Consider the following 27,875-nt stretch of genomic DNA (forward strand, 5'->3'; position numbering starts at 1 on the left):
ATAGTAACTGCATGTAAATGCAAGGTCGAGACACCATTTTCCCAACAATGTCTTTCACTATGTCGATGGAGATCATTATTGTTGTCACTAGCTTCTCAATTTAAGGGATTGAGTTTCCTAAGAAGCCCAAAGGAAAGTACAAAGAATATGTTGCAAGGTGTGTGCCCTTGGTATCTATAAAGCACACGTGATGGGTTTCTGACATGCCTTAAGCAACTCCCATGGATTCTATGTGTTTGGTGGTTGTTGCGGGCATTAAGAGGTCGGACTTTTGGTGTAATAACAACTATACCAAACAAATGGTATCAAAGCTAGGTTGCGAGTTCAAACACCACTTGCACTCAGGGGGGGATTATTGCAAAGTGTGATCCCTTCATCTCTATGTAGGACAAGTGATGGGTTTGCAACATGGCTTAATCACCTCTCATGGATTGTATGTGTCTGGTGGTTCTAGGAGGCATTGACAGGTTGACCTTTTGGTGCAATGACAACCCTACCCAATAGAAGATTTCAAGAAACTTTTTGTGGGTTTAATAAGGAGGACCTCCCAAGGGAGTGGAAGGATGTTATTGTGACTTTGATGAAGTATTTTACTCTCAACAGGAGGTATAAAAGGTTCCACTCTCAACTTTTTCCTATGCTCAACCATTTTAAGCATGAATTTAACATGAATTTTCCTTTTCGTCTTTTCTCTTCTCTTAATTAAATTATGGTGGCCAAGTCTAAAAATTAATGTGTTACCCTTCATCAACCTTCTTGGCTTCAAATGGGTTTAACAAGGAGGACCTCCCAAGGGAGTGGAAGGATATTGTGACTCTGATGAAGTATTTTACTCTCAACAGGAGGTATAAAAGGTTCCACTCTCAACTTTTTCCTACGCTCAGCCATTTTAAGCATGAATTTAACATGAATTGTTCTTTTCATATTTTCTCTTCTCTTAATTAAATTATGGTGGCCAAGTCTAAAAATAATGTGTTACCCTTCATCAACCTTCTTAGATTGTATATTTTTTAATTGATCATTTTTCCTACTCATAGTCCCCAATCTAACCCTTCTCTCATTGGGCACTTAACTAGATCCCTTCAGTCCAATTTTCTAGGTACCTCTTTCTCAACTTTTGTCACTCCTCCCTAAAGGTTTTTCCGTGTGTCAATCCTCAATGCACTACCAAAATGAAAAAAATTGAAACCCCTATTAAGTCTCACAAGGGGAAGAATTTTATTTCTATTGTGGACCAGGAAGTCATCTTGGATGAGTCTTCTTCCTTCTAGTCCACTTACTCTAAATGGACCCCTAAGGATTCTCATCCTAATGTGACTAGGTCTTCCCCAAATTCTTCTTCATTGGTCTAGATTTTTTACTATAATAAAAAAATTGAACAAGTTATTCATTGCCTATAATAAAAAAATGATATCATTAGATGACTATTGGCATAAATATATATTATGAAAAGGAAAATCAATACGCAGGATACTCTGGCTAAGGTGGATGTGAGGGCTAGGGACTAGTCCTCAGAGGATAAACATGAGAGAGTATGAGACAAGGCTAATGATATGGTAGATAGAATCAACAAATAGTATTTTTGGAAGGGGAGGTGAATGTCCTAAAAGAAGAAGTGGTCTCAAATGAAGAAAGGAAGAATATAAAGAGGTATATCTTTGTTATTTAGGCTAAGTAGTTTGTGTTGAAGAAAAAATATAATGTGATTGTTTCCTTTAGTAAGGAGATGGTGAAAAAATGATGACCTCAATAGTAGTTAGAAAGGTTACATGCCAAGTAGAAGTGTTCCATTGAGATTTTTGTTACTGCTTTGGTGTCATTTAGTAAAAGAGGTAATGTTGATTCCCTAAATGTCAATCCTACTAAGCAATCCTCTAAAATCAAAAGGCTTTATTTTAGGGAGAAAATAAATATACTAAATAAGGAGTGGTAGACTATGAAAGCCCCCAGTTTGTAAGATGATCTATTTGTGTCTCCTAAGGGTTGTATATGATATTTTTGTTCTCAGCCCAGTTTTTTTGTTTATGTCCAATTCTAATTTTTTTGGGGGTTTTGGTCTTTCATATTGGGTTGTCTCACAACTCATGAGACCTCTTTATTTTTTCATCAAGCAGCTATATAAGGGTTTGGGCTCTTTCCCAATTTAGTTAATTAGAACAAATGCTTCTATATTAAATAATAAGATCTACTTCATAATACATGCTTCCTTTTCAATTTGACCATGTTAACAACATTAATTTCACTTATACATAAATTTTTTCAATGTATATTTCCTCATCTTAAATGATACTTGAAGTCCTATCAATAAGATATCAAAGTTAGGATCACAAGATAATAGAGTACCTCTAACATGAGATTGCAAGTCACATGTGGGTTCCTATCAATTATATATTTGTACATCTCTTAATGTGTTATTTACTAAGAGCCACATTAGAGGATCTTATCTAGTTCACTTTTATAAAAAAATTAAGGGGTCACATCGTTACACATAAAACCAATAAATTTAATTTTTATTGTTAGCTTTGTAAGAAGAAAAAAAAAAATTCACTACAACATTGTTTTTTTAAAAAGAACTCATAATAGGGTACGTGCAAGATAATAGGTCCATCTTTTGGCCAAAAAGTGGAAGTTGTTGTTCGTAAAAGTTAAATTCTGTCATAGTTCGAGTAAAACTTTATTGTATTTACACATATAACAATAGTATAAATTATAAAATGTAGTCATAGTATTTCTTGTTTTTAAATACTTAATTTAATCTAATATTCAAATGATAAAATTTGATTTTATGTAAGATGTACAAAAGTTGTCTTCTTAAAATTATTTATGTTAAGCCAAAACATGCATGTTTATGGATAGCATAATATGTCCTAATCAAAAATATTTTTATAAATCCTATTATGGAAAGATGCATATGATGATTTAGTTTTGTGATATTTCTTTTGTATGTTTTGAATAAATATTTATTATTATTATGTTTCTTTTAGTCCTAATTTATACTTTTCCAATCCCTCATGCATGTAAAACATAATTTAAGCTTAACATATAGTAAAATTTAAAAATCACCATGTACAAATGATGTCTAGATTGGTTGAAAAATATTTTATTTTAAATAAATAAGTTATAAAAAATAATAATGCATGTCATTTCAAGTTTATGGGCCCCTTTGTTTTTAAAAAAATCACCAAATAGAAAATTATGTCCAACAATGAAAAAATATTATATATTTGAAAACAATAAATTTTATTTGCAATGTTTTTTAGTTTTGTCAAAATATTTAAAAAAGTCATCACCCATATTTCTAAAGTCATTTTGCATCTTTCTATTAACATAGGTTTGTACTTTTACATGAAGCCAAGTTCTACAACTTTTAGCATTGTGCATTTTTTTCTAACCAAGATAGGTTCAAGGTGTGAGATTTTGCCAAGATCAAGGGCACAATGAAAAGTATAAAAAATAGAGACAAAAGAATGACAAGAACAAACTATATTCTCATCAATATGAAAATGATCAATTGGATTAACCAATACAATGAATATAGGCCTTCTTATATAGGCAAGGCCATATGGATGTACAAGTACACAATCATGACATGTGGCTCAATGAGAAACAAGGGTAGGTAAGAAATACTAGGGGTAGGTAGGAGAAATAATATAATATTCCACAAGAGGTGGATGACCCACCGAATGTGGAGTGTAACAACAAAACAAGACCACAAAAGGTGAAATTTCTCCTACAAGCTCTATCCCTATGTGCACACTTCCCTAAGTGTCTCAAATCCAAACTACGAAGAAATGCATTAACCTAAGTTAAATAAAGTGTAATAATATCCATAATGAATATTTATTTACACCAACACCCCCCCTTAAGTGTAACTTAGGGGAATGAAGACTCAAGTCAACAATGCAAGATGGGTCTCGGCTACTAGGCCATGATAGGTACCCATGTATAATATGCAAATGAAAACCAAACCATGCAATGCAATCTCTCACAAACGGAGAAAAGGAGAAAACCCAGTGGGAAAAAACTCCCCCCCAAAAGAGAGATGAAAGTACAAAAGACTCTCAAAGAAGAAGGACAAAACCTCAAAGAGGAAAAAGTCCCCCCATAAGAGAGGAAGAAGAAGTCAGGTGACCCCCCTAATGACACATCCCGCACCCCCAAGAGAGCTCGCAACTGCTGGAACTTACTCTCGATGAAAGGTTTGGTGAATATGTCTGCAACCTGCTTTGCTGTAGGACAATATTGCAAACCAATGACCTGCTCCTGAATCAACTCTCGGATATAGTGCATATGGATCGCGATGTGTTGGGTCTGCTGATGCTGGACCGGGTTATTCGAGATAGCAATAGAACTCTGATTGTCCCAATGTAGAACTGTCAGTCATGGAGTGGTGAACCCAAACTTTGTTTGAATTTGCTGAAGCCAAATGGTCTCAGTTGCTACATTAACAACACCTCGATACTTAGCCTCAGTCGAAGAAAGAGCAAAGCATGCTGCTTCTTTCTCTGCCAACGAATGGGGCCTAAACCAAGGTGAAAACTATAACTGGAAGTAGACTTATTATCATCAAGATCTCCAGCCCAATCAGAGTCTGTGTAACCAACCAAGTGAAGTCCTGTGCCTGCTGCATAGTGAATCCCATAGTGATGTGTACCCTAGATATAATGAAGGATGCATTTGGTGGCTTTCCAATGAAGCTCATGTGGTTTCTGCATGAAGCGGGAAACCATGCCAACCGCAAATGAAATATCAGTGCATGCATGGGTCAAGTAGATGAGACTACCCACAAGCTGACGATACAAGGTGGCATCAACTAGTGGAGAAGAACAATGAGCCTCAAGCTTGACTCCTGAAAGAAAGGGAGTTGGGGCAGGCTTACAATCAGCCATATGAAAGCGTGCAAGTAGATCAAGAGTATACTTGGGCTATGATAGTTTAATCCCAGAAGGTGACTGTGAAATCTCTATCCCAAGAAAGTAATGCAAAAGACCCAAGTCAGTCATAGAAAATCTGTCATGCAAAACAGATTTGACCTTGCTAATGATGGATGCGGTACTCCCTGTAATGATCAAATCATCAACATAGAGTAGAAGTATCAAGTGAGAGTCATCCTATCACAAAATATAGATATTCGGATCAGAATGACACCTGGTGAACCCTGCTCAGAGAAGAAAGGAATCCATCTTGGCATACCAAGCCCTGGGGGCTTGCTTAAGGCCATAGAGAAATTTCCTTAGTCTGCAAACCAAGGAAGTATCCTGGATGAAACCCTGCGGCTGCTCCATATAAATCTCCTCATCAAGGTCACCATGAAGAAAAGCACTCTTCACACCCAGCTGATGTACAACCCAACCATGAGTTGTTGTAATAGAAAATGTCAAGCGAATGGAGTTCATCTTGGCTACGGGCGCAAAGGTCTTAGTATAGTCAACACTTGCTACCTGAGAGAAACCTTTCGCAACAAGCTAAGCCTTATACTTATCCATATTACCATCCACAACATACTTGGTCCAATAGATCCACTTACATCGAACCATCTTTCTCCCCTTAGGGAGATGGACTAAATCCCATGTGTTGTTCCTCATCAAGGAACTATACTCTTCCTCCATAGCTTGGTCCAACTCAGGAACCCCTGATGCTTCTCAAAATGTCAGTGGATTGGAAGCGGTAGCAATGAATGCATGTGGAAGATTCTGATGTTGTGATCGAGTTCTCTATGTATCTGAAGGATCCCCAACAAGAGAACCCAAGGCTCAAGTGTCTATCGAGCCCAACGAGGTCTAGGTGGAGGTCAAGAATGAGGCTCCTCAACTACAAGTGGACCCTGTGGAGGTGTAACCCTGTAAGTCAGAGTTGAAGGAGTCTCATCATCTAAATCAGTAGCATCACTATCCATAATGGAGGAAGGTTGAGGAGGTATAGAGGCTAAGCTAGGAGAGCTTTCCTCAAAGTAAACACTCCTCTCAATGAACACCTCATGTGTCTCAGGATCCATCAATATATATGCCTTAAAACCCTCAGGATATCCAACAAATATGCAAGGCCGACTCTAAGGTTCCAATGCCTTGCATTTCTGTGGAGGTATGCAAGCCCATGTTGGACACCCAAAGACTCTGAAATGTCTCACAATCGGTTTTCTACTAGCCCAAGCCTTGAAAGAAGTAATACCTTGCAAAGATTTGTTAGGAATCCGATTCTGGATGTGTGTGGCACAACTGATAGCCTCTGCCGAAAAGGCGGGATCAAGAGAATGTGCATGTATCATACAACAAGCCATTTCTTTGAGAGTTCTATTCTTGTGCTCTACAACTCCGTTTTGTTGTGGAGTGTATGAAACAAAATGCTAAAGATCAATCCCCTCAAATGTACAAAACCCTCAAGTCTTTTGTTCACATATTCCCTTCCATTATCTGTGCGAAGAATCTTCACCACTTTCCTGGATTGCTTCTCCACATGAGTCTTGAAGTCCTTAAATCTATCAAATACTTCCGTCTTATAAATAAGAAAGTAGACCCAAGTGAAGTGGGAGTAGTCATCAATGAAGGTGAGGACATAGCAGGCCTTACTAAATGAAGGTGCTAGAAATGGACCTACTACATCACTGTGAACAAGTTGAAGAACTTCCAAAGCTCTCCAAGCTTTCCCCTTATCAAACTTTTCCTTGGGATGCTTGCCCATGGAACAACCTGAACATACACCCTCTAAAAAATTGATTCAATGTAGACCTATGACCATGTCTTTAGTGCTGAGCTGCTGAAGATAGCGGTAGTTGAGGTGACCAAACCACTCATGCCATAGCTTACTTTTTGAATTTGAATGAGTAAGCAAGGCCCTAGAAGGTGAACTTGGCACAAAGTGGGAGAATGAATAAAGCCTTGAGTTGTCATTGACTTGTCCCACTGCTACCAAGGCATCATCATCAAGTTCCTTTACCACAACTAAATCTGGTGTAAACTCAACCCTTTTCCCATTCCCATAGTGAGTGATTTGGTAGATAGAGAGAAGGTTGGCAGATAAGTTAGGAACATAGAGAACATTCTCAAATGTTCCATCATCCATGTCAACTGAACCTTTCCCTTCAACCTCTACCTATGTATCATCACCTATGTAAATTTGAGGTACCTTAGATGGCTCCAATGAAGAAAATTGCTCCTTTGTAGAACCCATGTGATATGAGGCACCTAAGTCAAGTATCCACTACTATGAAGAACTTGTTGTAGCCACAAATGCTTTCCCTTTTCCCTTAGACTGTGAGGAAGAGGAAGGAGATTAATTCTTCTTTGTGTAGGCAAATGGCAAGTTGATGTTGTTTTTCTTAAGAAAATTAGTTAACTCGTCAACTTGCTTTGTGTGGCATTGATGCTCATCATGACCATACTTCTTGCAATATGCACAAGTTGACTTATCCTTCTTAGGTGGTGTCCCCTTCTTTGAATAGGATGAAAAATTGCCTTGTGATGGAGAGGATGATTTTCCTTTTTCCTGTTGTGGCTGTGACTTAGATTGCTTCTTCTTCTTGTTGGAATCTTTGCCTTGACTTCCTTGATTCCCTTGATTAGCCACCAAAGCCTTTGACTTTGAAGACTTGAGAAGCCCCATGTTCAACAACTTAGATTGTTCCAATATCAACATTTCTGTGAAAGCATCAAATGAAGGCATAACATATGAACTCCCCACTCTCAAATGATCAGTTTGGAAGCTAGACACAAATGCTGCATATTCTAGTGCAAGCTTGTCCAACAAGTTGAATATCAACTGAGCATCCTTTTTGTCAATTCCACAATCCTTAAGCTTTGCTCTTAGCTCATTTGCTTTGGTGACATAATCTTGGATTGTATCAAAACTTTTGGGATCCAAGTTGGTGAGCTCATTGTGAATCTTATAACCTCTGATTTCATCAACTTGACCATACAATTTCTGTAACATATCCCAAGCATCTTTGATTGTAGTACACTTTTCAATATGAAAGATGAGGCCGTCTAATACATACTTGGGCAAAGTGCCAAGAGCTATGCAATTCTTAGTGAGCCATTCTAATTGAGCATTAGGATCAACCTTAGGATCAAGTGGTGCTGCTATTGTTCCATCTATGTAATGCATGAGACCTTTTTCCATTAATTTGCTCCATACTTTAATTTTCCATGATGCATAATTATGTGGAGTTAAAGGTGGAAATTTATGAGGACTCATTGCAACAAAAATGAAAGAGCACAAGGAAAGAGAGGCACAATCACACAAGACACCCCCCCAAATTCACTCAATCAAAGAACCCCCCCAAAAGTGATGATTTGGCACTTTATACTTAGTGCTTGTACAATGGGCCACTTGCAAAAAATGACAAAGTGGACTTCTGATTTCAATTTTACAATTGCCTCAATAGGCCAAAAGAGACTCAAACTAAGATCCAAGCAATTTACAAATACCAAATAGGCCAAATAAGACCAATATCTGAAAGTACAACTTCTACTCAAAATATCTGAAATCTGATCATAGATTATGAAAGTAGATTAAAAAAAATGCACTTTAAAAAAAAAGGGCACGTGAAAAAGAGGTTGTATGAGCTCAAATGAGGCCTTTGAAGTTGCAGAATTGAGGATTGGACAGGTACAGCTAAGAGAATCTAAATTTTTTGAAAAACCTATGCACCAAAACCATAAAATAACCACACCACTATGAAGAGCATGAAAAATTAGCCCAAATAAAAAAAAATTGCACCTAAAAAGGAGCAAAATTGAGCAAGTTATGGGCCTCCAAAGTTGACCCAAAAAACCAAACTACTCAACAGAGAGGGGTCTAAAAGTTTCCAAAAAAAATGCTGAATAGGAACTGACTGGGCATTGACTATGCGCAGCTGACTGGGCACTGATTGTGCACTGCTGACTAGGCAGAAGCTGACTAGACAGAAGTTACGGATCCCAAAAAAAAATTAGATTGAAAATGCTCTAAGATGCCTCCAAAAAATGCAGTCCCTCAGACTCGAAAATAGAAGCCTTCCACGATGTCTCCAAAAACCAATCAATGAAGACCCAATGGCCCTTATACCATGTGAGATTCTGCCAAGATCAAGGGAACAATGAAAAGAATAAAAATAGAGACAAAAGAATGACAAGAACAAACTGTATTCTCATCAATATGAAAATGATCAACTGGATTAACCAATACAATGAATATAGGCCTTCTTATATAGGTAAGGCCATATGGATGTACGAGCACACAATCATGACATGTGGCTCAATGAGAAACAAGGGTAGGTAGGAGAAATAATATAATATTCCACAAGAGGTGGATGACCCACTGAATGTGGAGTGTAACAACAAAATAAAACCACAAAAGGTGGAATTTCTCCTACAAGCTCTATCCATATGTGCGCACTTCCCTAAGTGTCTCAAATCCAAACTATGAAGAAATGCATTTATCCTAAGTTAACTTAAGTAAAGTGTAATAATATCCATAATGAATATTTATTTACACCAACACAAGGAATGTTAATCACAGAGGCAACCCCTAGTAGGATCCCTAATACATGAACTGAATCTCTAGAGACCATGTTGTTATGGATCCTTCAAAAAATACAACTTTGAAAGTTGGTCTTGGAAATAAAAAGACCTCTATTTTCTATTCAGAAAAGGTTTCAAAGAAATCTTTGGCAAAAAATGAAGCCCCACTAGATCGGTCTATTCATAGTGTAAAACCATTATTTGATGTTTTATCCCCACCTTATGTGCTTATCAAATTATTGGTAAGTAAGTCAATGCTAGTGATATGGAGGATCTTGCTAAGATCAATAGGATTTATATTGATAAAAATGTTATTACTATTCAAATGTTGAACAATATTATATAATCTCTATGTTGCTAGACCCTATTTTATGTTGTCTTGTTGCTACTAGCCTACTATGTCTTGGCGTCTAGTTTGTCTTTACTAGATGTTAATTTATTTTAGGTTTTGGGTCCCTATTAAACCTATATTTTACTCTAATCAAAAAATTATTTGTAGAAACACTGTCTTTTTACAGTCCTGCTAACTCTTCTATTAAAGTTCCCAAGGAAGGTATTAAGGTCTCTCTTCTTGACACCTTCATGGATGAAGCTGCTTTGGGAATGTCAAATTCTCTTCATGGAAAGTTGTTTTTCTTTAGACCTAATGTTGACCTAGTTCACCAATGAGATTTTTAGTGTTCGAAAAATGAAATGAGTTATATTATATCTATGATAGATGGCCTTTTCTTATTTGTATTATCTCTATGATAGAGCCACAAAGATCTTCTTTAATATTTCATTGTTTTGTGCTATCAATTTCTCCATTTTCCTTTTTAGGGACACTTGGTTGTCTTGTAGTATTATTGACTCTTTTGGTGTCTTGGTTACTATTCATAGTTTGACCTTCCAAAAATCAAGGTTATTGTTTGCAACACTTTGTGTCAATGTTGAATTGAACAAGCCTTTGCCTAAAAATATCACTATAAACTCTATGAAATGAATTATATCATGTCTATGATAGAGCCACAAAGATCTTGTTTAATATTTCATTGTTTTGTGCTATCAATTTCTCCATTTTCCTTTTTAGGGACACTTGGTTGTCCTGCAGTATTATTGACTCTTTTGGTGTCTTGGTTACTATTCACAATTTAACCTTCCAAAATTCAAGGTTGTTTTTTGCAACACTTTGTGTCAATGTTGAAATGAACAAGCCTTTGCCTCAAAATATCACTATAAACTCCAAGCTTGGGAGATAAAGTCAATCTTACTGTAACCTAGTTGATAAATGTTGAGTCTAGGAGCTAAAAAGGTGGAGAATAAGGACAAAGAAGTTATTAGGTAGTCCCCAGATAGATGTCAAAAATTGCGAAAGGGTCAATAACGAACAACTAAATATGAGGAGTGACAAGAATGGGAATATCTTGGCCTCTTCCCCTTACAACCTTGAGCATGAGGGGATCCTTGATGATATTTAAAATAAACAAGAGAATGAGTTAGTTTGTGGATTGGCACTTTGGTAAATGCTAATCTTCTCAAAGATAACCTTATGGAGCAAGAAACAAACTTTGGAGACATAAGAGAGGAATGGAAAAATGCCATGAAACTATTGGCTCAATCTTTGAAAAATACTTTAATAATAGAAAGAATAAGGAGGAAATGAGAAATTTGGCTAGAGATCCTATTCCAAATTTACAAGACTCTTAGGTCTTAGACTCATAAAAATCTATAGAAGTTCTTCTTTACCTAAACAATTTTGTAGAGACCACCTTGGAAGAAATGAGTTGGCCTAGACACTAGTTTGTAGCAAAAAATAAAATGTTGCCTTACAAATTCTAATATTTGACTTGAACTACACACAAGATAATCATCATGACTACTAATTGTGACAAAAGTATATTTTTGCATGTGTTAATTTTGGTGTTTTCTCTATAGGTTGATGCAACTATTATTGACTACTCGACCCTTTGGCAGGGATGCAATGTAGCCATTTAGTGACAAGGAGTGTTTTGCTATCTAGTCATATCCACTGTGGCATAGTTGATTTTTTTATTTTTTATTTTTTGAATGGGTTTGAGTAGAGGTAGAGAGATATCAGTTGTTTGCACCGATGGGTTATAAACTCTAATGTCTCAAATTGGATAAGCTATTTAGCTCACAACATTCCTCACATTTTCATAAATGAAAATTGGATGGCATGTGTCTTTTTTTCTCCTTTGACAATGGTGTTTGGATCAACATTGGTTTTTTAAAGGAAAGATGGACATGGAAAATTAAAACAAATATTTGAAAGGATTTTGATGTTAGTGGATTTAGTGATAGCATTAATTATAAAATTTTCCCAAGAAGCTAGTAGAATTTGGGATTTATTTCACATAGCTGGTTGGAAGTCTTCCTTTTTATCCTCTTTCTCTGGTTTTGCAAGCATCGCCCCTAATTTTTTTGGGAGCTCTTCTCTTTTTTGTTATGGACTCCCCAATTAGATTAGGGGCTAGTAAATGATAAATGACTTTCTTTTGAGAGATAACTAAAAAACATCTTGGGGAGGTTCTCTATTACACGCATAGGTTGATTCTACATGTAGTAAAATCTATTTTGGGTCCTCAATTCCTCCATGTTGACCATAGATAACGAGTTAACTTGGATATTCAAACAATGTTTCTAGCCACAATATTATCCATGGGAGAAAGGAAAGTGATAGCAGAAGAATTATGTTGCTCTATTTTCAAAGACACCTTTTTAGGTGATTTAAATAGGATCCTGCTATTGGTAGATAAAAGAATCATAATCTCACTCCGAGGATAATATTTTGTTGTTAAATATAAAATGGGACCAATAGGGTTTTGAAGCAACAGGATTCTAGATAAGAAGGGCACTGACTTTTCTCAAGATAGTAATGGGGTTCTTCGAGAAAGGTTGGGCAGACATTCCCATAGGTGACGATGTGAATGAAGATGAAGCTTGGGTGTGGAAATATAAATATGATGAACATCTGGATGATCTAGGGAGTCCAGATTCTAGCGAAGATGAGGAGATGAGTTTAAAGTAGGTGGAGATGCTTGAAAATGTCATTGAATGAGCTCAATGACAATCACTTGTGGCTATCCATGACTCAAGGGACTCCAAAGAGGGCTGAGATAAGAAAATATTTGTTTGTTTGCCCATATCAATTTTGTTCTCCATTTTTTTCTAGTGTCATTTTGTTCTAATATAATCTAGGTATAAGAGACCTTATTCTCACTTGACATGGTGATCTATAATGGGATTTTTGGCTACATGGCCTTCCCTATTTTGTTTGCTTTTTAAAATATTTGTAATGATTGCTTTTATAATATTTAATAAACCTTCTAACTTCAGCCTTTTTCTCATAAAAAAAGAAAACACATTATAAGTATATAGTATTGGGGTTTCATTATAAACAAGCACTACAATTTGAATTGTATTCAAGAAGCAATAATTTATGTAACAGTATTTATATAGCACAAAAACATCACAACTTTATGATTTCTTTTTCTTTATTAGAATAAACCATTTTTAACATCACTTTTTACTTAAGACATTTTAAAAACACTTAAAACACATACAATACAAAAATTGTTAATATTTCAATTCTCTTTTTAATGAATAGCAAGTTTATACTTCATTTGCAATAAAATTTGATAAATAAGTACTTTATTAAAAAATCATTTCTAATTTATGAAATAAAATGATATTAATAATAATAACAATTTAAAATATCTCTTAAACTTACAAAAATGGTCTTCAATAATAATAAATAAAATTGTCACTCGTTAAATGTCCAAGATATGGCCTCTTTCTTGCCACTGTCGAATGGCTGATCTCAGAGAAAAGTTTGCTATCAGATTCTTACTGCCAAGTTTTTCATTTGTCATGGGAGATGTGTCATGTCCACAATCAAACCATCCTTGTATCGCCTCCTTCTCGTATGTAAAGCCGTCCGCAGCAATGTAAGGATCCTGCACAATCTCCTGCAAATCGGAACAATTTTGCTCATGTCATAACCCTAATTTTTAATAACAACGAAAACCTAATGAAGTCAGCGAAATGTAAACAGAATCATATGAAAAAGAGAAATTGGATCCTACATAACTTCAAGCAAATCGGAAGAATTTTTTTTGAAACCGTAAGCCTAATCTTTAATTACAATAAAACCCTAACGAAATAAGGTGAATGCGAAATAATGGAATCAGATAAAGGGCTAATTTGAAGTAGAAAGTAATAATGAAAGAATGCAGAAAATTATCCTTGCCTGTAAGATTGGACAGAGGAAATAGCTGGGAACTTGTATTTCTTCAGTCGCTGGCTCCGACTTTCCCCCACTTTCAACAAGTCTCCCAAGATTTGTCGCAGCGAACATGTTACGAAGCTGATTCAACATCTTCATCACAGTCGGTTGAAGGTCGGGCCTCTTCTTTCTTTCCGGATCCGTGCAAACTAAGGCAAGATAAGCCATTTGAGTAGCCTCCGCAAATGGCCAATCACCGGCTGAAGGATCCAAAATTTTGTCAAAATGTGCATTTTGTAAGGCACGTTCCACCTCTTTGACGAGTCCTAGTGCCGGTTTTCCGGTGAGAAGCTCAAGAAGGACGATTCCGAGGCTGTAAACATCAGACTTGGTAGAGTATTCGCCGCTTCTCAGGTATTCCGGATCCATATTAAAAAACGCGCCTTTTGGCTCTGATTCTGAGTGCACATCTTTTGACAGAAGACGAAACAGGCCGAAGTCACTTAGTTTACATACATAATTCTCGTCAAGGAGTATATTGTGGGGTTTCAGATAGCCGTGGAATATTGGATCCGGCATGAAACTGTGCAGATACTGTAAAGCCGAGCATACTTCGGCGGCAATACGAAATCTGGCGTACCAAGGGAGCGGCGGAAAGGCATTTTTGCAGCTGAGATGATCTGCAAGGCATCCGTTGGACATATATTCGTAAAGTATACATCCTCGCTCAGAGCAGTCTCCCACAATCCTTATCAAATGCGGATGCCGGACGACTTTTAAAATATCGATCTGAATAAGAGAAGGTTATATAAAAGCTGTAAGAAAACAAAGAAAAGCAAAATCTGCAATGCGTCAGATTATTTTAGTGTGCATACCCCGGTTTGGAAATCCTGCCGACCTTGGAAAGCTGTCTCCTTGAGGATTTTGACTGCAACTATTGTTTGTCTTATTTTGCCTCTGTACAGATTCCCGTAATCGCCTTCTCCGAGTTTGAAATTGTCGGAGAAATCGAAGTTTGCTGCTTTTATTTCCTCACAAGAGTATTCGCTGAATTCAAGGTTATTAGAGGACGACGAGGATATCGGAATTTGAACTCCCGGCATTGAAAGCAAGCAATTTTGAAGATGTTGAATTTCGGCGTCCTTTTGTTTCAAAATCCGGTAGTTTTGCTCCTCCACAGCGGCGAGCTTTCGCCGTGTTTCTTTGACCTCGAGCAGGGCTTCCTGTCGTTCACGGGAGCATTCATTCACTTTTGCTCCAAGTGATGTCAGTTTCTCCACCATTTTTTGTACTTCTTCTTCGACTTCCTTTCGTCACCTCGCAAGGCTTTCGCATTTCTGTGCATAATGGTTTAAAAGCGAGTTTGCTATCTCTTTCTCTCTGACGATTTCTTTGAAAGCGGCTTCAAATTTTTCGTACTGGACAAACATTAAAATCTATGTGAGTTTATCAGAGGAACAATATTTTGCATCTAGAAAAGAAGAAATAGTTTCATACCTTGAAATTTGCTATCATGGCTGCCTGCTCTGCTCTCTTACATCTCACGCTCTCATTTGATTTAATTGATATCATTGTACCTGCTTCTGTGAGCTCAAGTTTCGAGACTTGGGTGTGTATTCTCTTGCAGCTTTAATTCTTACAAAGAATATCACCTGGTTAGATGGTTAAAATATGGTTAAATGTGTTCCAAAGAGGGGTTATTCTTATGCTATCGGTGATACGCTACCTAGCGTTATCCGCCCACGGACTTTCCACGGCGATTTGAGCAAGGGCGATTAATGTCATACCCGCTGATCGATGTCGACTAGTCGTCGTATCAACTAACCTTATGTATTTTTAATTAAATATTCATTAGAAGAGGTTAATTAATAAGATGCATATAAACAAAACACAGATTAACTTAGCTTTGATAAATTGAAATAGATTTCTTTTTGTCTTTATAATCTTTGAATTTCATGATGTATTCGTATTTTTTTTAGATCAAGATTACAAACTTAGTTCTAATCTATAATTAAAAATTCATCTTTTGCATCTCAAATTGATCTTGCATAATATTTGTTCCTACTTTTTTTCATCATTTTGTTTTTAATTTCTTAAACACTTTCAAATATTTATGACTTGTTGTAGAGAAGAATACATTTCAAAGATCATAATCAATATATAAAAATAAGACATGCTCTCTTAAATCAACTTTTAAAAAACTTGAGATAACAATTAAAGAGAATAGGTTTTCAACATATGCACAATGTAGATCTACACTCTTTTTCCATTTGATGTCTTGTAGAACAAATGATATAGAAATTGATTTGAATATTAAGACAATGTAGTTAAATGCCTTAAATAGATGGCACATAAGGCTTAAAGGTAGAGAACGCCCAACATTACTCTTATGAACCAAGTACCCAACATTTTTGAGACTTTAACACTTGATTCTATTTTGTGTTTGTCCTTTGTGGTTATGATCATTCGAAGCCTCCATTGGTTTTTGCATAATTCATCTAGTTTTTTATATTTTATGCACATTTTAGGTTTAAATGATAGTGCATGATAGGGAGATTTTTCAATTTTGTTGAGGTGAGTGTGCCTCTCAAATTAGTTATGGTTACTTTATTTAGATATATCACTTGGATGAATTCTATTATGTTGCAATTATAAATATTATGGTTATATTCCCTTGTAATAGGTGTGACTATCAAACAATTTTTTTCATGTGTCATAGATAACTTCGATGAGATGTTTTTGGGTTATTGACCATTTCAAGAAACAAAATTTCACTTATAAGTTGTAATTTTGATTCTTTTGTGAGATATCCAGCAACAAAGGGCTATATATATGGATCATATGAAGAGATAACTTATTTCTATATTCATTGAGTAATGTCTAATGAGATGACATGATTGTTGATGGAATAGTGTAGGTTATTATAAGAAGTGTAATTTGAACCCTTATTTATTTTTATCACTTTAATTTAAATCATTAAAAAACCCTAATTTAAACCAAAACAAACAAAACCTAATTTAAATCCTAATACATTTCAAATAAAAAAGAAAAAAGAAAAAAATTATAGAGGTACATACTTAGAGTTGACATGAGTCACTAGCTAGAGGAGGTGAAAAGGTATTGGAGTGGCATGAAAGCAGGATCTTGTTTATCTGCTATGGCCTTTGCGTAGGTAAAATGAAATCACAGCTTTTAAAAAACAAAATAGATTTCAGAATTGGATAACCTATTTTCTAAGTAATGGGTGTGTGCATTATCTATAAACTGAGTACATATTTTGTAAATGATGGGAATCCATTTCCTTTCAAAACCAAATCAAAATTGATACCCATTTTAAATTTTTTCATGAGATCTCAAAGTATAACATTACCTGTTATTTACAAAATAGATGCCCATTTCAATTGACATTTTTGATATTTTACCTAAAGCTAAAAATTCCACTACAGCTCGACTCAAATTATTGCAGTGCCTATAGTTTAAAAGTGTTTTAAAATTTCTATTTGAGAGAAGTAGATATTGCATATCATTGTAGATTCTAGCCCGTATTTGATCGTCAAAAGTTGTTAATATATTTTACAAATATTCAAACTAGAATGAAGAAGGATAGTATAGTGTTGCCAACATTTTATTCAAGCTTCAATTTTAGCCTTGCCTTGTAATTTTTGTGTTAGGTGAAATCTTTCTGAGTCACTTGAAGTTTTTGTCAAAAGTTGGAGTCAAAACTTTAGGTAATGTCGATCTTTGACAAGTTAATTGGCACTAGTTCGTTCTGGAAAATCTCTTAGTTGGTGGAACTTGGGTTGAGTTGAACTTCTCTTCACGCCCCGCATCCTGTTTCAATTTTTTTCAAGCCCTCATCTTTATCACTCTATCCTTGTCCATCTTGACATAAAGTTATATCCCAAGTGTCGGCATCTGATGGAATAAATGGAACTAAGTTTTATGTTGTTTTCATTAAAAAATTATAACTCATTTATATAGGCAAGTGATGAATAGGAGAAAGTTCTAAGTAAAGAAATTGTTCAAGAGGGAGAGGCGGCAGAAAAAGCATATTCATGAACAGATGACGGAGCCCAACAAAGTAAGTTGAATTTTCTGCTATAAATTCATAGGAGAAAAGAAGAAGAAGATTGAGAGGGACTCGTAAAGGCTTGTTCTAGAACCCTTGTCGGCGACTGATCAAAAGGGCAAAACTTTCTTTATAAATTTCAAACAAAAGGAAAGAGTAAAGTGAACGAGGCTCTGAGAGAAGCTTGTTTTGAAAGTACAAGTGAAGCCCAACAAAGAGATTTGAACCATTTTCAAAGTAGGGTTCAACTGTAATATTGGCGAGAGTAATTTTAGAGAGCATTGAATGCAGAGGCCGAGGTGATTACACAGTAAATGCCAAGGCACAAACTATAAAATCTTTCCCATTTAAGTGCTATTAGTTGTGATCATTTGCACTAAAAAGAAAAAAAACGGATAGCAGAAAAGCTAGGGCATGAAACATCTCAGTACCGTAGTGTCATTGTTCAAAAGGAGGTTAGTTCTAAAACTAACATTGGTTTGTTTAGTTGTAAATTTCCAATCCTTAAAAGCTAGAGAAATTGCTCTGGAGTTGAGGCACTTTAATTTTTTTGTGATTGAAGAAAACCATGTGGTTTAAAAACTATTTAGGAAAAAATGAAGTTTAAATACATAGGCTATGGTCATATGGATGGGCTTTACTATGCTTTCCTTGAAATTGGAGATACAAAACTAGGTCATGTTAACCTAGATGATTTTTGGTGGAGAATTAAGAACCCTAATCGACATCCTATCACTCAGAAGTTGTTTGAAATTAAATTGTTGCAAGCTGTCGCATTCCTTATTTTTGTGCAGTGCCTAGATTTAGTAATGGAGTGCATAAATACATATGATCCCAACACTAGAGAAATCAAGACAAAAAATAATCAGGTGTTGGTGACTTTGGATATGACGGCAATTCAGAATTTCTTTCAGGTCCCGAATAGAGAAGAATATTAAGATTGTAATTTCACCCTCTCCCACTGTGAATTTAATACTAGGAAAAAGGTGTACAAGGAAGAAATTGCAAAGAAATGGTTTGACAACCCTATGAGCGGACAGTCAAAATTGCCCAAGAACATGCATAATTCATTCCTTAAGGGTAAAATTGTGGACATCATTATCTTGCTACATAGGCTGAGAGGAGATGAGATAGCTATTGATCTAGCTAAGTAGATTTTTTTTTTTCATTCGAGTGATATGTGCAAGCACTTCATTTTTAGATTGGACTAATATTATTAGTGACCATTTGCATACCAAAATTAACTTCTTCAGGCTTAAAAGGCTTTTCTATATGACCTCTTATTTAGTGCACGCCCTTCCTTGGACTATAGATTGGACCGGGATGGAGTAAGTAGAGGAATTTGATGAGAATATTTAGATATATCATTTCTATTCAAGTATTCAATTGAAAAAGACCTATGCCAACTATCGAAGTGTTAATGATGTATTCACCATGAGATTGGTTAGGGAGATATCTTTAGAAGTAGTTGAGTTGGTAAAGGTATATGGAAGCTATTTCATTCAATTTCCTGCATTTACCTATATCAAAGTTGGAGGGTTCGATGGCTTCCCTTTAAAATTTCCAACGCATGCAGATGCAAGATTTGAAATGATATAACTTTGTAGGCAGATTAGTGAAGTTAACAAGAGGTGTAGTAAAAAGAAGAAATTTGGTATTCAATTTCCTATTAAATTAATAATTTATAGTTGTAAATGCTAAGCAAATGTCTTTAAAGCTGCTAAAAAGTTTTCATTAGAAACTTATGATTTCATAAGGCTACACTTTGATTCTAAGAGCTTTGTGAAGAAAAATCTATATTTATGCCCCTCCTATAATCATATGCCTCAATTAGAGGACTACTTTGCATATTGCTCTGATGATTTTGAGGTTAAAAAGAGAGATTGGTCTAGAATGACCATGTGGTAGGTGCAAGATTACCAAATTCAACTAGATGTTGCAAGCCTGGTTGAAGATGGACCGGATCTTGTTGATCCTATGTAAGCTTAAGTTTAATCTTATCCTTTGGAGGAGATAGATTGGAACCACGAGGAAAAATTAGATGTTGAACAAAGAATAGACAGGGTAATAAGCATGACTATAATGTGGATAGCAAATAAGAAAGGGACCAACAATAGGCTTGGAATCCTACCTCTAAAAACAAGTCAAATGGGTGAACAAGCTCTACAAAAACAAGTCCACCCACTATTACTACCACAACTTTTGCCACTTTAACCCCAACATCAGGTAGTCAAGGAGGAAGTGGAAGAGAAGAAAAACCAAAGAATAATAATGAACCCAAGAAAATATGTGGAGATGGCTCTACTCCTAACACAGGTACTATGTGACCACCGAAAGGCAAGGAGACAAAGAATGGGGAAATGATGGAGATGACTAAATGCAAGCTCCAAATGACAAAAAAAAACAAGCCCACGAAAGATACAAAGAAAAGTAAAGATGTGAGTAGCGCACCCAAGGCTCTTTTCCCTCTCTCAACCCAAAATATTGACAAGACTCCTCCTGTTAGGAGAACATGGTTTCTTAGCCCTGATACTCGACAAAGTTCAATGAAAAAATTTTCTTCACCTTCATGGATAGAAATATCTTTATCTAATAAGATGAAATTGGAAGCAATAAGGCAACCCGTTAAGGATACATGGTATCACAAATCTTATAGTGAACACCTTCTTCCAAAGAAAAGAAGTTGAAGGTTACTTCAAGGGTTGTAGAGAAAGAAAATTCATATCACTTATTCTTAGAGGTATCTCAACCAATTACACAGGTTGATCCAAGAAAGGATACAATGGCAAAATTCAATCTCACGAGGATTGATGAAAATATGGATAAAGAGGGCTTGAAGGATTTAGTTGATGCTTTTATTGAATACTTGAGGTTATTTCTCAATATTTTGACACCTCAAGATGTTGGTTCATACATCATTCTAAATCCTTTAGTGAATGTAAGCAAAGAATTAATAAACAAGTGGAAGATGGATAGTCATTTTGGTAGGGTAGCTTAGGGATGGATTAAAATGTTGAGGGCCATGGGGTTACCATTTGTCAAAAACCTAGGCAAATCATTCAGTGAGCTCATCTTGGCAAGAAACACTATAACCTCTAAGTTCGTCATTACCAAGATGGAAGAAATTCTACATAAGGAAGAAAGAAGTTACTAGAAGAAATTTTTGATCTCGGGTTAGATGTGGCAAACAATAGAGCAATCAAAAAATAAAAGGATTCCCACTTCAGTATGTGGTTACAAATTTTGGATTGAAAGTGTGAATATTTGCAAAGAAATATTGCTAAGCAAAGTAAGTTTCTCAAAGAGGCCAACAATATGGTCTACATACTGTCGAACTACACAACCATAATATGTTCTTTATTGAGCTCTTGTGTATACATAAAATTTGAGAGAAATCCTAATCAATATCAAGAAAGATCAATGAAGACAAGAAACAATGGAGATCATGACCTAATGAGCATGTGAATGGTATAATTTTACAATTTTTTTGTTTTGCATGTTTTTAGGTTCTTCATTGGTGTATGGTGGATTTCATTATAAAACTAGGGTTATTTTGTGGTTATATCTTTATTTGGTTTTACAATAATGTTAGTCTTCTAAATTTCACTATATAAAAGTATATGTCCCGTGGATAATTGGAATATTTTCTAAGCTATGAAAATAGTGTTTCACCATTCTACTAGAAAGATATAATTTGTAAGAATTAGTTCATATCTAGATTGATTGACAATGAGCTCCTCAAAGAAGACTCAAATGTTTAGTTGGTAGAGCACTCTAACATTAAATGGAAGGTCCTAGGTTCAAGTCCTAGCTAGTCTATATGAGTTGTAGCTCAACATGTGGTGTTAGAGAAAGGATAGGAGCCCCAGGCACTTGTAAGGTGGAATAAGTAAGGTTCTTGAAAATGTCAACCATGCAGGAGCTACTAGCTTAGTTGGTGGAGGATCCCAACAACAAATAGAAGGTCCTAGGTTCAAGTCCTAGCTAGTCTATATGAGTTACTGCTCAACAAGTTACTTAATTATTTAGGTTCCTTTAAACACTATCAATAATTAAGATTAGTTATTTTATGTTTTTTCTTTTCATTTGAAGTCATAAGATTAAAATACAAGTTAGATATCTAACTTAATTCTCACATAAGATTTCATCTGGAGTTGTTTTTTCCTTTTAATTTTCATTATAAATATTCATTACTATAAAATATCTAAACAAGATGATATCTAATGTGGCTCTTGGTAAATAAAACACTAAGGGATTTGAAAATCTATGAGTTTGATCTTATCACTAGGTAGTCAATTCTCTTGTGACCATCATTTTGACATCTTATTAATATGACTTTGATGCATATGATGTAGCTCAACATGTAGTATTAGATATAGGATAAGAGATCCGATCACTTGCAATGAAAATTAAAGATAATTGTTCAAAATGTTAACCAAATAAGTTTTAGTAGCTCAGTTGGTGGATCATTCCAACAACAAATTGAAGGTCCTAGGTTCAAGTCCCAGCTAGTGAATATGAGTTATTTCTCAGAAAATTTATTGAAATTAATTAGGTCCTTTTCATTATGTCATGACCTAACTTAATTCTCACATAATATTTCATCTAGAGTTGACTTTTTATTTTATTTTTTTATTATAAAGATTCATTATTGTAAAAGTGAATAGGACAATATTTAATGCCCCTCTTGGTAAATAAAAAACTAAAGGATGTAAAATAGATGAGAAATGGGGAACAACACAAGGTTTAAGATCTTATCATTGGTACCATCACTTTGGCATCTTATTGATAAGACTTTGATGCATATGATGTGATATTTGAAACTGCATCACTCTTTGCACCAAAATTTGATGTTACCCCTTATAACTTTTGTAAAAGTGAACAAGATAACATCATATAATGTGGCTCTTGGTAAACTATATACTAATAGATGTCAAAATTATAAAGAATGGGGACCCAACTATGACTTAGGATCTCATCAAAGGTAGTTAGTTATCTTGTGACCCAAACTTTGGCATCTTATTGATAGGAGATTAAGTAGCATTTATGATAAGAAAATTTGCATTGATAGTTCATGTATAGATGAACCTTTAGTCATTAACATGGTGGAAATGGAGAGGAATCATGTATTATGAATTAGACATTACTATTTAATATAGAATCATGTATTAATAGATATTTTATTATCTATATACTTATTAAATAGTTGTAAATAAAATAATGTATATTATTAGTTTTAAATTTCTGGACATGACAAATTTACAAAACTCTACTGACATGAAGATCTTTCAAATCTCTCATTTGGAGTTCTCATTAGTGTAAATTATTATTTTATATTAAACTAAATAATGGTTAATACCACTATGCTGAGACATATGTCACCTACATTCGAAATAAATTGGTTCTCTCTAATGGCTACTAGAAGATTTAGCTAGAGAGTGACTCATTAAATATGATAAGTTTCTAAAGAGTGTTCAAACTCCTAGTTGGACTATCAATAGCCTTATCCTTGATAGCATTGAAATACTAAAATATTTTAATGTATATAAAATCTCTCATTTCACATGAGGGTAATAAAGTTATTGATGGTTTTTTGAACATGGGAGCTAAAAAACCTAACATTTTATGGTGGGGATCTTATGATTCAATCCCCGTGAAAATTAAAAAATCTTATTGCTAATGATAGTTAATTATGCGAAGATTACAACTCTCATTGTAATGATGACTCATTACACTTTTCTCATGGGAATGGGAAGGGTGAGATGTCTAATTCTCACTATGGGAAAAACATGCAAGACACATTTTTTCAATATTTCTTGGTCCATTCTTTTTGCCAGTTTGTTCCTCAATTGTCTTTTGGGTTCTAGCTTTCCCATGTTTGTCCTCTAGCTCCCTGTTAACAACATTATGGGTGATGAGAGAAATGGGGTGGAGCCCAATTCTGATAAAAATCCATGGCCATGATTGATGTCGTCACCAGCTAGGAGGGACCTCAAAGAGATCAGTCCAGACCGGTCAGCAAGAGTAAGCACAATAGAAGCACAAGTATATGATGGAGGAAATGTATAACATATTGAATTACATCATGAAAATATATTACAACCAACCAGTAACTACCGAGTTAAAGAAACCGGCTCACAAACCCGCTAAAACATAATCAAAATAAATAATAGGTACATTCTAATGCAAATATGGAAAAGGGTCCTCTACTACTAGGTCAGGGGACATGTTGATGGTGGACAAGGATGTGATGGATGGTGTATGAAATCAATATGCTTAAGGATAGGACTAAAACAATTAATGAAAATGTGTTTTCTGGCCAAAATAATTTGAATAGGAACCATAGTTTGAACAACATTGGTAAAATTCTTTCTCTTATCCAAAATGTGGCCAAGGATGTGAAAACTATGAAGATGGATCATGAGGATAAGTTCATGCATCTTGAAGAGAACATCAATAAGATATATTATAAGCTTTTTTTTGTGGTCGTTGTGACTAGAATAATTATTAACATTGGCATTGATGGTATAAAACAATCAGTTGAAAAGGCCTAGACTCTTAATAGTTTAACAAAAGGGTAACTTAGGCCCTCTTTCTTCCATTGTGGAACATAAAGGGACAAATTCTATTGTAGATCAACATGGCATGGGTACACGAACTTGTCCTCACCCCTCATCTAGAACGTGCAACCATGATAAACGTAACATTGACCAAGCCCAATTTGTCCATGATATTCTAAAAATAAATGAAGAAGTTATTCACATGAATATTGAAGCTATTGAAATTTTAAATATCTTTAGTAGGATTTATGGTCTATATACCCTCTATTCTCCTTTCGTTTAGTAGTTGGTCAACTTTTGGTTTGCATCTGGTTCTTTTCTAGTGTTGGTTGTCTTTTTTTGTTAAGGATTTTAAGGTCCCTTCTAAACCTATTTTATCTAATAAAAAAAATGGCCAATAATAAAAAAGAGAAAATATCAATCAATGACGTCTTTCCTTACACAACTGCATTGTTTCCTTGTCTATGTGCTTTCTATTTCGTGGTATTTGGTTATCATTGCCACTGTATATAGATCATTTTATGTTTATAAATATAATATTGTGCTTTGAGTTTATTTTATAAATATATCAATTATAGTACATAGCTACAAGTATAATTTAAAATATATATAATCTTATTCTTTATTATAGTATCTATATAAGGTTATAATTAAAAAATACCTAGCTTCTAGAGAGTTCAATTACAAATTTTGAGTACAAATCATGTTGTATAGTACAAATCAACATTGAAGATTTATAATACAAATAAAATCAAATATATTGAGTACAAGTTATGTATAATGTATATATTTTACATACATTATTTGTACTATAATAGAAAACAATTATATAAAATAGAAAGAAGATATGTATACAAGGACATTGAAATTTTAAAAAATAATGGTACTTTTTATCATTTTTTAATTTAAGTTTGAATGAATTTTTATTCTACATACAAATTTTGCATCCTAAAATAATGAATTTATCTATGAACAAAGTAAGCTTTAAATGTAAGTTATCAATTATGAGGACATGGAAATTCTCTCATCAAGTTAGTATCAAAGTTTATTTCTCGAGCAAAGTATCTAAACTCTACAAAATTGCTTCAACATTGGCCAATATTCTCACACAATCGAAAGAATTATAAATATTAGAGTATTAAACTAAATATTCTATCTAGATCTCAATATCTCTAACATTAATTGTCTAATAACTTAATAATTGTGCATGGCAAAAAAGGCATATAGCATGGTGGTCCATGGTAATGAAGTTGATTTGAACGGTGGTAAGACTTCATAATCACTTGTCATTATGCTCCCTATTGATACTAACAAGAATCACAATATGATCTCCAATTTTTGTAACTAAACCTATACAACTCACTATGTAACATTACCATCACTCTAGTATCATAGACCCATTTAGTAAACTTCTAGAATTCAAGTACTCATTTACTTATTTTTCTCATTCATGACATATCACAAGGCTTTCCCTTTCTCTAACATAAAGAGGACGCACGACACTCGCAACGTGCTAATCATAACATGTAGTCATCAGTGACTTGACTCAAACATTAAAACCTTGTTTGACTACTATTTTAATCAACATGTGAACATTTAGTTTCATACAACATTTTGAACATGTTTGTTACTATAAGATTTGGCTATGAAGGTAGACACCTAGGATCTCGAGGCCTAATATAAAGCACAAGAACAAGAGACAATAAATAAAACAAGAATAAATTGTATTGTTATCAAGAATGCAATACAAATTGATGAAAGTACATAGGAGACCCCTTGGTTAAATAGGCCAAGGTGAAACATAAGAAGGCATAAAATAATGCAACTATCTTAATCTAATGGCATGATACATAAAGTGATAACTTTCTTATGACGCAAAACAAAAAATGATAACTTGTCATCCACCTAAAATAGAAAAGTAATAGTATGATGAATCGTTTCCATATAAAGATAGAGAAATTCTTTTATTCATCTTTAAAGATGGATTGCATTTTCCAGACTATGTTTTCAATGGCACAATAAGACATTATTTTATATAGGTTACAGCCTCATTTGATACCATCTATCAAAAGGTTGAAAACCAAAGATTATTATGTTCATGCAAACAATCTCTAACATTCACTATCTTAAAGATGTTGCATAAGAGAGTTGTATTGCTTACCTAGAAGTTGTCCCCATGACAAGCTCCTTCATACCCAGCTCTGAAAGCGCTTAAGAAAAAACATAGAGTAGCATCTGTTTGTTATTGTCGACAACATTTATCGTTTGTTTGTTTCATTCAAATATATTGGGCCTCGCGTTATCCGCCCACGCATTTGCGACAGTGATTTGTAATGATTGGCTGTTCAATTCGATAAAAAAATGAATGCTTTGTCGTCTAAATGTTTGTCGAGCCAAACAAAGATGCGTAATAAATTATACAACTGTAATCTTGGTAAAAAATGTTGTCCTCCAAATGCTAGAAGTTGTATATATAATATTGGTGGTAATAGGAAACACCCTATACAAGTTGTAAACGAAAATGACCTCTTTCGTGTTTAATAAATATAACAAGACACGTCTATGTAATTAGAAATAATTTTGGATTAATTGATGAACTCCTTTCTTGGGTCTCAATGTGTTATTATACATTTATATTAAAATTCAAACTCAACACCTTTGAATACATTTTTTAGTAAGTTTGTAATGGCTAAACTAAGGATATTGCAAGGGATGGATTAAAAAATGTATATTTAAAATAAATATCATTCAAAATTTTAAACAAATAGTTTATAATCAAAACGTCTTATTATACATTTTTCCTAATTAAAAATGGATATTTAAGATATATTCACTTATTAGATCAAAGGTGAAATCTAGTCTTATAAATGTTAATATTTGACTCCAACTATATTCAAGACAATCATCATGGCTTATAAATTTATCAAAATAATATTTTTTCATGTGTATATATTACATCAACACATCATGGCCTCAAGCCAATTTGAAACAGGGTCCCAAATCTATGAAATGGGGTCCCATTTCAAAAACAAAATGAAATCCTATTTCATAAATGGGATCCTGTTTCAAAAATAAAATGGGATCTCATTTCTTTTTATATTATTTATTTATTTTTGTTGGAAATGACTTATATGTACATGAAATATAACATTTAAGTATATTTCTTTTTCCAATCTTCTACTTTAAGTTATATTCCATGTATATATTGATAAGATATTTGAGAGTGGTTTCAAATCTCTAAGAGATAATTAAAATTCTAGATTTTAGAAAATCTTATAAATTTTCAGATAGTCAAATTTCAATAATCAATAGGCTCCTATCAACATTGTCTTGCTCTCTTTATCTTCCTTGAGCTCTAGATCCATCTCTCTCCATATCACTCTTTCTCTATTTCATCTCTACCTCTCTATCTCTCTCCTCTCTCTCCCAAAATCTTGACGTATATGTCTATCTCTCTCACATCCTTAACTCTCTATCTTCTCTCTCTCTGTACACATTTCTCCTTATTCACTACTTATCTCTAT

General features: G+C 34.4%; 1 protein-coding gene across 1 annotated transcript; it reads right to left on the reverse strand.

Moving 5' to 3' along the window:
• Positions 1–13,267: 13,267 nt before the first annotated feature.
• On the reverse strand, positions 13,268–15,005 carry LOC131045401 (U-box domain-containing protein 70-like). The gene is made up of 3 exons (XM_057978986.2): positions 14,598–15,005; positions 13,747–14,511; positions 13,268–13,465 (listed from the first exon to the last, which is right to left on the reverse strand). The coding sequence occupies exons 1-3, from the start codon at positions 15,003–15,005 to the stop codon at positions 13,268–13,270; spliced, it is 1,371 nt and encodes a 456-aa protein (XP_057834969.2).
• Positions 15,006–27,875: the final 12,870 nt, after the last annotated feature.

Source organism: Cryptomeria japonica, chromosome 4 (assembly GCF_030272615.1).
Source record: "Cryptomeria japonica chromosome 4, Sugi_1.0, whole genome shotgun sequence".
NCBI classification, from domain to species: domain Eukaryota; kingdom Viridiplantae; phylum Streptophyta; class Pinopsida; order Cupressales; family Cupressaceae; genus Cryptomeria; species Cryptomeria japonica.